The sequence below is a fragment of the Pelophylax lessonae genome, assembly GCF_965119305.1.
Source record: "Pelophylax lessonae genome assembly, chromosome: 12".
Taxonomy (NCBI): Eukaryota; Metazoa; Chordata; class Amphibia; order Anura; family Ranidae; genus Pelophylax; species Pelophylax lessonae.
In genome coordinates this window covers 182527736-182539924 of record NC_138779.1, presented here as the reverse complement: position 1 = coordinate 182539924, position 12189 = coordinate 182527736, and the positions used below count along the sequence as shown (strand labels likewise).

General features: G+C 41.4%; 1 protein-coding gene across 1 annotated transcript in view; it reads right to left on the bottom strand.

Annotated features, from left to right (window-relative positions):
* The window catches only part of SHANK1 (SH3 and multiple ankyrin repeat domains 1), a 964213-nt gene that overhangs the window by 387403 nt on the left and 564621 nt on the right, over nt 1-12189 (bottom strand). The window contains exon 9 of the mRNA XM_082273843.1: nt 7485-7562. Coding sequence (XP_082129969.1) covers nt 7485-7562 — 78 coding nt within the window. The remainder of the gene's footprint in view (nt 1-7484; nt 7563-12189) is intronic.

The window sequence follows — 12189 nt, the reverse complement described above, 5'->3', positions numbered from 1 at the left end:
GCGTGCGCCACTGCCGGCGCGCTCCTGCCCCCACATGGCAGCGGGGATGCCGATGCACGGGGATGCCTCTTGACCCCCAATCGTCCCCCCCCGGATGGTTCCCTGCTGAGAGAGAGGACAGTCAGCTGTTGTAAACACAGCTGACCGTTCTAGTCTCTGGAATGATCACAGAGCGCCTGTGACCCTTCTATATAGGATCACAGCTCTCTGGGATAATTTCACAAGCCACGCCCCCCCACAGTTAGAAACACGCCCCTAGGTACACATTTAACACCTTGATCACTTACTGGGTTAACCCCTTCCCTGCCAGTGTCATTATTACAGTAACAGTCCATATTTTTAGCACTGATTACTGTAGTAATGTCACTGGTCCCCCCAAAAGTGTCAAAAATGTCAGTGAGGGGTCTGATCTGTCCGCCGCTGATCTCTGCCATTACTAGTAAAAAAAACAAAAAAACAATAAAAATAACATAAATCTTTCCCGCAGTAGCAGAAAACAAATTGGCCTAACATGTTAAAAAATTATGATTTTTTTTGGGGGGGAATGTTATATAGCAGAATGTGATAAATATTGTTTTTTGTTCAGAATTGTCGCTCCTTTTTTGTTTATAGCGCAAAAAAAAAAAAAAAAAAAAAATCGCACAGTTGGTCAAATACCACCAAAAGAAAGCTCTATTTGTGGGAAAAAGGACATCAATTTTATTTGGGTACAGCGTCACACGACCGCGCAAATTATCTGTTAAAGAAACCTAGTGCTGAATCGCAAAATATGTCTTGGTCATTAAGAGGGAAAATCTTCCGGTCCAGGAGTGGTTAAAGCATCCAACAAGCATGTTATGTAATGATTTGCACATTTTCATCGTAGTCCTGGAAGCCACTAGATTTCCATGCAATGCACCTCTAAGTTTGGGTTGCCTGAATTTTCTGATAACATTTGCTGAACCTTTGGTGGGTTAAACTCTGGCGGTTTTTCCATCACTACTTGGTGTCTTGATTTTTGAATGGCCGAAACTGCCCATCCCAGACAACTACACCCCCAGGATCATGCATCTGATAATAGTGTAATTAATCTTGTAGTCAGTCTGGATATTAGTTTATGTCTGTTGTCCTTGGCCATGTCTCGTAGAGTGTATTAGACTAAATGAATGCCATGGCTTGCGTCTCTCATAATGATATTTTCTCTAGTGTTATGGGAAGATTATTTCCATATAAAATGTCATATAAAATGTCCTCATTTATATAGGATAAGTGCAGATATCCTTTTTATCCCTTTCCCCTGATCTAACCTCCTACCCTGGCCCACCCTCCCCCTCTACAGATGTATACCTATCTTAATTCAACGGCTGCAGTTCTGCTGATTGTTTAGATCCAGCGCTGAAGGTCTTCAATATCTTGGAGTACAGACTCATACATTTCTAAAAGGAACTGCCTGCCTTTGTTTTCAGCTTCGGAACAAATCCCTAAAAAGTCAACAGAGCTGCAATGCATGAATGTGGTTCGTACGTTATGTGACGCTGGATGTAAACAAACCCTGGAAGGCCATCAGATAAGTATACATCTGTTAGGTTGGGTTGGAGAAAAGGGGTAAAAAGGATAACCTACCCTGTAACCACTTGACCTCCGGAAGGTTTTACCCCCTTCATGACCAGAGCATTTATTGCTATTCAGCACTGCACTATTTTAATTGGCAATTGCTCGGTCATGCAACACTGTACACAAATGAAATTTATATTTTTTTTTCCCACAGAAATCAAGCTTTCTTTTGGTGATATTTGATCACCAATAGGTTTTTTTTTTATTTTTTTTTTATTATATAAAAAAAAAAGACCAAACATTTATAAAAAAAAAAAACCAGATATTTCTACTTACTATTATTAAACATATCCAAAAAAATAATAATAATAATAATTTCTTATAATTTAGGTCAAGTTGTATTCTGCTACATGTTTTTGGTAAAAAAAAAAAAAAAAAAAAAAAACCTAAAAAAGTTAAAGCATTTGTTACCCCAACACTTATTATTCCTGATCCGTGCTTGCTATACCACGTACTTTTATTTATATATTTTTTTCCCCACACAAATAGAGCTTTCTTTTGGTGATATTTGATCACCACTGGGTTTTTTATTTTTTTTTTTTATTATATAAATAAAAACGAACAAACATTTAGGGCTCTTTCACACGGGCGTTCCTTTTTTTTTTGCCCGATCAGGTCCTTTTTTTTTTTTTTGTAACGGACACGGATGACACTTGTGTCATCCGGTCCGTATGTCCGTTTTTCATCCCATCCGTTTGCGGATGAAAAACTGACATAATGCATGTCTATGTAAATACGGATGTCTGCGGATGACACCACTGACATCCGTTTTTGCTTCAGTTCCGTTTTTTGAAAGGAAGAAAAAATAGGGTTCTCCTCCATTCAAAAAAACTGAACTGAACTGAACTGACAAAAAACAAATGTCAGAGGATGATCATCCGATGACATCCGTATTTACATAGAGATACATTATGTCCATTTTTCATCCGCAAACGGATGGGATGAAAAACGGACATACGGAACGCCCGTGTGAAAGAGCCCTTAGAGAAAAAAAAACCCCAGCTATTTCTACTTACTATTATTAAACACATCCAATAAAAAAAATAAAAAAAAATAATTTCTTCATGAATTTAGGTCAAATTGTATTCTGCTACATGTTTTTGGTAAAAAAAAAAAAAAAAAAAACTAAAAAAGTATATTAAAGCATTTGTTACCCCAACACTTATTATTCCTCATCTGTGCCTGCTATACCACGTACTTGTATGAAAAAGTATTCTGTTCTCTTTATATTGCTTTCTTTGTGTGAAATCCCTGGTGTTCATGCAAGTCCATCTGCTTTCCTATTAAAAACTGATCACGCTAAGTAGGAGAACACAGCATGGTCAGTTCTCTAGCTGTGCTGGGAACACAGTATGCTCTCCTCCAATGATCAAACTTGTCTGGACAAACCCCCACCTGCACAGCCTTTCAATGGCAAGGTCAGTGTTCCGTTGCTTCTTCTCCCCCCCAGCTCTTATGCAGCTGAGAACAGAGGGAATGTGATCATTTATAAAAAAAGGGGGGGGGAAAGGTATTTATTATTTTTTTTTTATATCTTTACAAAAATGTTTTGTCTTTCATTTCTATTTAAAACTGAATGGGTTGTTTTACAAGGTGATTGTTTACAATCAATTTAATTGGTTTGTGTGAAAATTATAGCATCTACAAACTATGGTATATATACTAAAATGTACACAACTATAGACACTATACTGTAATGGTGGGGATCAACCACTTATAGTGAGACTGTGATAGGGTGGAGGGCAATCTTGCACTAACAGACACTGGCTGGTAGGGTCATTCCCTGACATTGATGTTGCTAGTGACACTAATACAGTGACCAGCGATAAAACTATACACTGTACTAATGGCACTTTTTGATCTGGCTGTTTTTCTCCCTGCTTTTCGCTGTTCCCTGTATACAGAGTTCTGTGTTTTTATAAAAATAGAACTTGGTTTGTGATTGGACACAACGGATCAGCAGGCTTCAGCCAAAATAATTGGCTGAAATCTGCTGCTAACTTTGTGTTGTGTCCAATCACAGCACGAGTCGGCAGGGGGCGCGAAGGGCATCACGTATATGTACGTGACTGTGCCTGTATCTGCCACCTGCCCACAATATATTTACTGTGAGTGGCCAGCAGGTGGTTAATCAAGGAAATAAATGCAAACACCCAAGGATAGCAACATGCATTGTGATCCCAAAAATCAACCCAACCAAACAAACAGATGAAACAAATGTCCCCCGATGGTGAAAGCTACAGAGGCATGTAGTAGCAAATAGTCTTGTAGGACTGCATATTTTCAGACCAATGTCATCAGAGAAAGAGGGAATAGCACAGGAGAACATGATAAGGTGAGTAACTGCTAAATGCCTATGAAAGGGGGGGTATTATTGCTGCCACTGCCAACAATGAAAGTGGGGAAGGGTGGGGTTATTATTCCTGCCACTGACATCAAAGGGGGGGCTATTATTGCTGTCAGGAATACCAATGTTAAGGGCTGCATTTGCCGCCACTAACAGGAGTTAGGAGTTATTATTGATGCTACCCACACCAGTGAAGGGAGCTTCTTATTGTTAACAATTACACCACTGAATGCAGGGGGGGGGGGGGGTATTTTTTCTGCCACTGTCACTGACACCATTGAAGCAGAGGGTTATTATTGCTGAGCTGAATACCAATTTTCAGAAACCCTTGCATGGTCATATCTGTGCCAGTGTATCACTTCCATACAGGCTGGTGTATCAGGGGAATACAATAGTGCAGAGGTGTAACTAGAACCTTCAAAGCCCTGGTGCAAGAAACCATGAAAGGCCCCCCTAACTTCTGGACCTGGGACGCTTTCCACTGATCTCAGGGTCCTTTTCTCCCATCGTAGGACCCTTTATTATGGTCCTGCAGTGTGACCCCTTCCTGCCATCTTGGGTAGGGTTGCTTTTCTTTAAGCCAAATCCATAATAAAGGGCTCCACGATGGGAGAAAAGAACCCCCGGGAGCACTGGGAAGGCCCCCGGAACCAGAAGTCAGGGGACCCTTCATGGTTTCTTGCACCAGGGCCCTGAAGGTTCTAGGTATGCCTCTGTGTAAAGGGGTTATCCCCGTTTTAGGCATGCCATTTTTCTAGGTTTATTATGATACATGTGGCCATTGGCTTTTATTTTTGAACTATAATAAAAAAAAATAAAAGTTTATCTATATGGACCCCCCCACTCAACTCGTGGATACAAGTGTAGGGCCCTTGAGCACCATTTTATAAACCAATATCGAGCATAAAAGGCATCCATCATTGAAATATTGAGGAATTGTTTATCTTATCTATCCCAGGAGTTGGTCAAGCCAGGCAAGGGCTCCCGGAGAATTGAAATTCGACAAGGTATCTTTGTCAACTCTAATTTAAGGAAATAACGACAATTTAAATATGCCAAAACAAAGGGAGGGAAACCTATACATTTGTCCAGTAACACATCAATACGTATACTTATTGGTAAAAGAAGGAGTATTTTAAAAACAGTAAATAGATGCGAAATTAAGACATACTGTATATTAGAATTGGGAAATATTGCATAATTAGGCTAATTTTCTAATTCACACAGGCTTCTCTGGGCATAGTGCCAAGTACATTTCTTGTGGTTAGAAGTTTCTAAATACTTGCTACATAGATTTCTTGCAATAAGCCAATCTCAAAAACAAGCTAGATCTTATAACAAAAATAAGAAGCTAAGGAGGAACTCTAACAAACTCAAGTTAGATATTATGGCAAAGTTAAGGGGGAACCATAATCATTCCTAACATTCATGTATGTATGAACATCTATTTCCTGACACTGCTTTACTTCATTAAACCTGAGCTCCAGCCTATCCTTTATACGTGGTTCAAATCTCGACTGGTTCAGCAGGGAATCGGCCGAAATTCGATCTATCTATGGTCAGGCTGATTGTACCCAAGTCAATCCATTTATCAGCTAGGGTACAACCAGCATGTCGAATTTCTACCATGCGATAATCATTGTCTTCTTCCAGTAGAGATGGCTCCCCACGCCACCCCCCCCCCCCCCGCCTCCCCACAGGAGAATACAACAAGGCTCCTCTCTAGTACTTAAACTGTTTAGTGCACACTGTGAACTTCTCATTTTGAGCACTAGAAGCTGCAGCAAACTCAGATAGAGCTCATCTCATTTCTTTTTTTTATAAACTCTTTTTATTAGGCTTTAATACAGTACAACTATATAGACAATACAACAGTCTTCCAGTCACAGGCACTGAACCCATGCAGGGGAACAAAGGCAGAAGGGGCATTAGATGTATTATAAAGTAACCCAAGACTGAAGTACCAAACTAACAGAACAACTAAAGAACCTGTGTTTAACCACCTTGGCCATATCAAATGCTGAACCCCAGGAAATGTTAGTGCTTGCCCATCTCATTTCATAGCTAAAAAAACATCCAGCATCATCTTCCCCAGCCTTAGTGTCCCTGGCCCACCCCTTTTCGTTCACTGGATTTCAGTTCGTTCAATCATGGGAACATGTGGACCCCACCCTGGACCTAATACTCTGATACCCTATGTTGCCCCTCATTAACCCACTGTGACCATAGTGTGGCAAGTCTATACAGTGTATCACTAACCGGAATTATCATCAATCATTGGGACTCACTATCCACCATTTAAAAGAACTTGGCCTCCCTGTGCTCAGAATAGGGAGTGATCGGGCCACAGACTAATCAGATTTTACATCTTACCCTAGTGGTTCACTTACACTGTTATCCTGGCCATATTTCACTAGTGGAACCAAGCTCCCCATGACCAGTCATTGAATTGACACTACAAAGACATGTGTTCCAGTTAATAGATTCAATCTCAGCTGGACATCACCCTGCACATGGTTTGAGTTTGTGCTTAAATTAAGCCAATGTTTGAACACTATGGGAGTAATCCCTGGATAACATAAACATCTATAGCTCTGACCATGAACATTCTATAGAGCATATGAGAGATGAGTGTATGGGACCCGTTTTATTTGCTTGTCTAGACAACGTTATCCTTGCGTTTTCCACTGGGTATCTGGGTGGTATTTTTTACATCCACTTTTTGTAATTTACACTTTGTGCCAGTACTTGAATAAAATTGTTGCATATTTTACACCGTTGATGGTCCTCTGTTACAACTTTTCCTACTGAGTACCCCTCCCCCCCCCCAATGTTGGATCTCATGGAATATATCTATTTGTGTATGTTCATTCAGTTGTTGAGGTACCCGGTCCAACTGGACGGAGCGGGGATATATTATAGCAGTACAACCATTCCCCTAAATTTAAAAGGGTTTGAATTGAGGACTTCATGTTCTTTTACCTCTTAGTTTAACAACGTGGGTGTTACCTAGGGTAGTCTGCATGCAAAGACATCCTGCCTAGGAATGCCACTCCACCCATCTAAACATTTTGATATTTGAATAACACTCCCCAAGAGCAAGCCTACTGCTTATATTGCTGCTGAGGGATGCTAAGAGGTGAGCCGAAAGCAGGGTGCTGTAATGTTACCAGTACAGCACCCCACCAGCCCCTCCCACCAGCTATGATCTGCATACAGAAGCAAAGAGACCCAGTGATGACATCACCATCACAAATTAGGATATATAGGTAAAACGCAAAGGTTTTATTTATAAATGTCACTAGCATGTTGATGGGGGGGGGGGCAAAATCACTCTTAACACCAGCTTACTATAATCAGAAACCATTTTCTTATAAATTGTGCTGTCTAGATAAGAATGTTCTAAAGCAGCAGCAAGGATATCCACATACACAGAACTTTTCTAAATAAATATAAAACAAGGCTCCAATATAAAATGGTTATTGCTTAACATGGAATGACATGAGGTCACATATCACATTTATGAATGGGAAGAGATCCACACCTGGAATGGGGTCTGCCCACTGTGATTCTTGATGTCTTTTCTTGATCCGCGATACAGTAAAACTCGAGCACTACTTTCCTGTAGAAAAAGACAGAATAATACAGGCGCAAATGTAAGCAACTGTAGGCAATGAACTAATAAAGCCATTCAGAAAACATGACTATTATGCTCAAGTCCAAAAATGGCCTTTTGATATACCATTAATCTAGGTTTTAAATAATTAATTGCAGGAAGATTATATATGGAATATATAAAATAGGATAAAATAAATATTGAGCAATTTGACGTTGTTGCTTTATACAGACATGGGCAAAAGTATTGAGAATGACACAAATATTAATTTTCACAAAGTCTGCTGCCTCAGTTTTAACCACTTGCCTACTGTGCACTTAAACCCCCTTCCCATCCAGGCCAATTTTCAGCTTTCAGCGCTCTCACACTTTGAATGACAATTGCGCGGTCATGCTACACTGTACCCATATTAAATTTTTATCATTTTTTTCACACAAATAGAGCTTTCTTTTGGTGGTATTTAATCACCTCTGGGTTTTTTATTTCTTACAAAAAAAAAGAAAAAAGACAGAAAATTTTGAAAAAAAAAAAAAAAAAGTTTTTCTTATTTTCTGCGAGTAAATTTTGAAAATAAATACATTTTTCTCCTTCACTGATGTGCGCTGATGAGGCGGCACTGATAGGCTGCACTGATGAGGTGGCACTTATGGGCACTGATGAGGAGGTACTAATATGCCGCACTGATGAGCACTGATAGGCGGCACTGATAGGCAGCACTGATGAGCACTGATAGGTGGCACTGATGGGCACTGAGAGGTGGCACTGCTGGGCACTGAGAGGTGGCACTGCTGGGCACTGAGAGGCGGCACTGACGGGCGGCACTGATGGGCACTGGCAGATGGCACTGATGGACACTGATGGGCGGCACTGATGAGCACTGATGGGCAGCACCATCAGTGCCCACTCAGTGCCCATAGTGCTGCCAGTCAGTGCTCATCAGTGCCTAGATGAGCAGGCTGATGGGCGCTGACTGGCAGCACTATGGGCACTGATTGTGGGCACTGATGGGGAGCACTGATGGGGGGCACTGTGGGCACTGAGTGTATGTTTTTTTTACCTTGTGTAATCAGGGCACTGGTGATCGGTGCCCTGATTAAATTCTTCTGTGTCCCCGGCGCTGGGAAGCTCTCCCTCCTTCCTCACACTGCAGTCTCCGTGTGAGGAAGGAGCGCTGGCGATGAGAGATGATCTTATATGTTTACATATGAGATCATCTCTCATTGGACGGTCCGATCACGTGGTGAATGGCCGCTGTGATTGGCCATTCACCACGATCTGTGATCGGCTATGTCCAAGGGACACGGCCGACACTGATTTTCCCCGATGCGCGCTCGCGGGAGCGTGCGGGGAGCCTGCTTCTGGGAGCCTGCTTCTGGTAGGTGCTAGAGAGTGAGTATAGTTTTGGCTTTGCCTGCCTATCAGAGGAGCAGCAGGCAAATTCTATATTGCTTTCTGCTTAACAGAGAGCAGAATATGTGAGTTAGGTCTGCTCATGGTGCTCAGTGTGTAATTCTTTTGGTCTGGGAACTGTTCCGCGCTGGTCCAATGGGAGGCACATTGGACAGTGGGGGAAACCTGACCAATGGGTACACAGGCTTTGATATAGCTTCAGTGATTGGCACAGACTAGTGGTCTCAGTGCATTCTGGGGTGTGGTATAAAAGCCAGGAGCACGTGTGCTGAGGGGTCTTTGGCTGGTGAGCAGAGAGGGCTGTCTCCTCCTCTGCATTGGTGGCATGTGGTCACAGGCAGTCGGCCTGGGATCCAGTAGGAATGGAGCTGAAACCAGAGGTCCAGAAGAGCTGACTGGAAGGGGTTGAGACACTGGAGACCTTCAAAAAACAGTTTCGTGAGTAAAGGAGATCGTGTCTAAGGGCCTGAGAGGGGGCCACCCCAGTGTAGGATAGTCAGAGGACGGGTGTGAGTCTGTCGAGTGAAAGGGAATACTAGGCGGGTATCCTGAAGATAGTTTTCCTTACAAGTGATCTTACAGAAACTAAATCCTGATTCATCTAGTGGCAAGGTGGACCTGCATCTTCAGACAGGAGTCCTCATCGATTGTGAATAGTTTAATTTGGAGTATCCCACTCTTCCCTTCTCCCATCCCTAAATTAAATAAAAACCACAAAAACAACTACAACCCCTAGACTGTTTATTAAATGAGCCAAGGAGTAAAGAGTTAAATGTGCATGCTGCAGTTGCTAACGGTAACCATGGGGGATCCCGAAGTGAATAAGCCAGCAGTCCTCAAAGGGGCAGTGCTACATTTGCAATTAATTGTGCTTTTTGAAATGGTTTTCACCAATACTCGAGGTGCCTTTTCTTTTGTCTGTGTACAAAGCTTCATTGGAACTGTGAGGATTAGAGAAAGGCAGCCTTGGCAGTCACTGTGTATTTACTCAGGGTCACTGTTTGCTTTGAGAGCCAGTTCACACCACATGCAGATCCAGTGTTTTTTTTTGTTCTGCATCAAAAATGCATGGAAAGTAGCTTATATTGTTTCCAATGGCATAGTTCACACCAGTGCGGTCAGTTCCAGGGCTTTCCAGTTCCAGAAAATAAAGTAGCATTTTTCCTGCACTGGACTGTACTGGAACGTGGTAAAACACATCAAAAACGTATCTGATGCCAGTAGAGTAAAAAAAAAAAAAAGCATCTAGAATGCATCCGGAATCATAAAAACGCCTAGAAAATGCACTGGAACGCACCAAAAGCATGTTAAAAACGGGCATGCAGAAACACATCCGGAACTGATCTGGAGTGTGTTTTTGTGGTGTACGCCAGCCCTGAAAGACATTTGATCCCCTGAATAAGTGGTAATAACTGGGGACTTTTAGGACACTGAATATAAAAGTCCTTTAGCAGGTAGACCGTAACTGTTAATAGGAAAAACACTGTAGGAAACCAAATGGGACTTCTTGGGTACATATACAGAACTCATTTGACTGTATATTTGTTAGACATGTGATTCGTTTCGGTACGAATCGAAATTCATACGAAATTTACATTATTTGGAGATTTCAAATGTATCCTAATTCCCAAATTACAATAATAACTAATTTCAATGAACTTGAAAAAAATTATAACACAGCAAATTATTCAAATTCCAAAATGAATTTGAATTCAAATTCCAAAATGAAATAGAATTCAAAATTAGTTTGAATTAAAAAATGAATTAGAATTTGATCTATGACATAGTCCACATGGAGAAGATCTAAGACAGACTTATGGTGGATGCCAAGTTATATGACTCTTACTCAGCTCCTATGCACCACTATAGGTTATTATCACTATACAAATCTTAAACCTAATGGTAAACAATTGAAGACTCAATTAAACCACCCGATCTCAAAGCTTTCTTCTTGAAAGGCCACCTAATGTCTTACACCTCGGTTATCTTACTATTGAATTTTTCGCTGAGTTGTTAGGAAAACACAACTTATGCTCATATTCTACTTCATAAGCTTTTGAAACATGATATATGCTCTTAAACTTTGTTCCGGTGTGATGTTTTGCACATGAGTTTTAAAACTACAACAAACTTTCGGTAAAAGAAAGAACCATCCCCAAGAATGATGATTGGCTATGCCCTCAACCGGACACAGTTTGCTCAAAATAGGGGTGTCCGGATGTTCTGGTGGCCATATACTAAACTATAATAATATAATAAACTATATTTTCAAGGGTATTGGGACGCCTGACTTTACACACACATGAACTTTAAAGGCATCCCAGTCTTAGTCTGTAGGGATCAATATTGAGTTGGCCCACCCTTTGCAGCTATAACAGCTTCAACTCCTCTAGGAAGGCTGTCCACAAGGTTTAGGAGGTGTCTATGGGAATGTTTGACCATTCTTCCAGAAGCGCATTTGTGAGGTCAGGCGCTGATATTAGATAGGAAGGCCTGACTCGCAGCCTAGTGTTCTATTGGGTTGAGATCAGGACTTTGCAGATCAGTCAAGTTCCTCCACCCCATACTCACTCATCCATGGCTTTTTGGACCTTGCTTTGTGCACAGTCATGCTAGAACAAGAAGGGGCCATCACCAAAACTGTTCCAACAAAGTTGGGAGCATGAAATTGTCCAAAATGTCTTGGTATGCTGACGCCTTCCCTTCACTGGAACTAAGGGGTCACACCCAACCCCTGAAAAACAACCCCAAACCATAATCCACCCTCCACCAAATGATTTGGATCAGTGCACAAAGCAAGGTCCATAAAGACATGGATGAACGAGTTAGGGGTGGAGGAACTTGACTGACCCACACAGAGTCCTAACCTCAACCCAATAGAACTCCTTTGAAATGAATTGGAGCGGGGACTGCGAGCCAGGCCTTCTCATCCAACATCAGTGCCTGACCTCATAAATGCACTTCTGGAAGAATGGTTAAACATCCTCATAGACACACTCCTAAACCTTGTGGACAGCTTTCCCAGAAGAGTTGAAGCTGTTATGGATGCAAAGGATGGTGCAACTCAATATTGAACCCTACGGACTAAGACTGGGATGCCATTAAAGTTAATATGCATGTAAAGGCAGGTATCACAATACTTTTGATAATATAGTGTTTATATATATATATATATATATATATATATATATATACACACACACACACACACACACACACATAC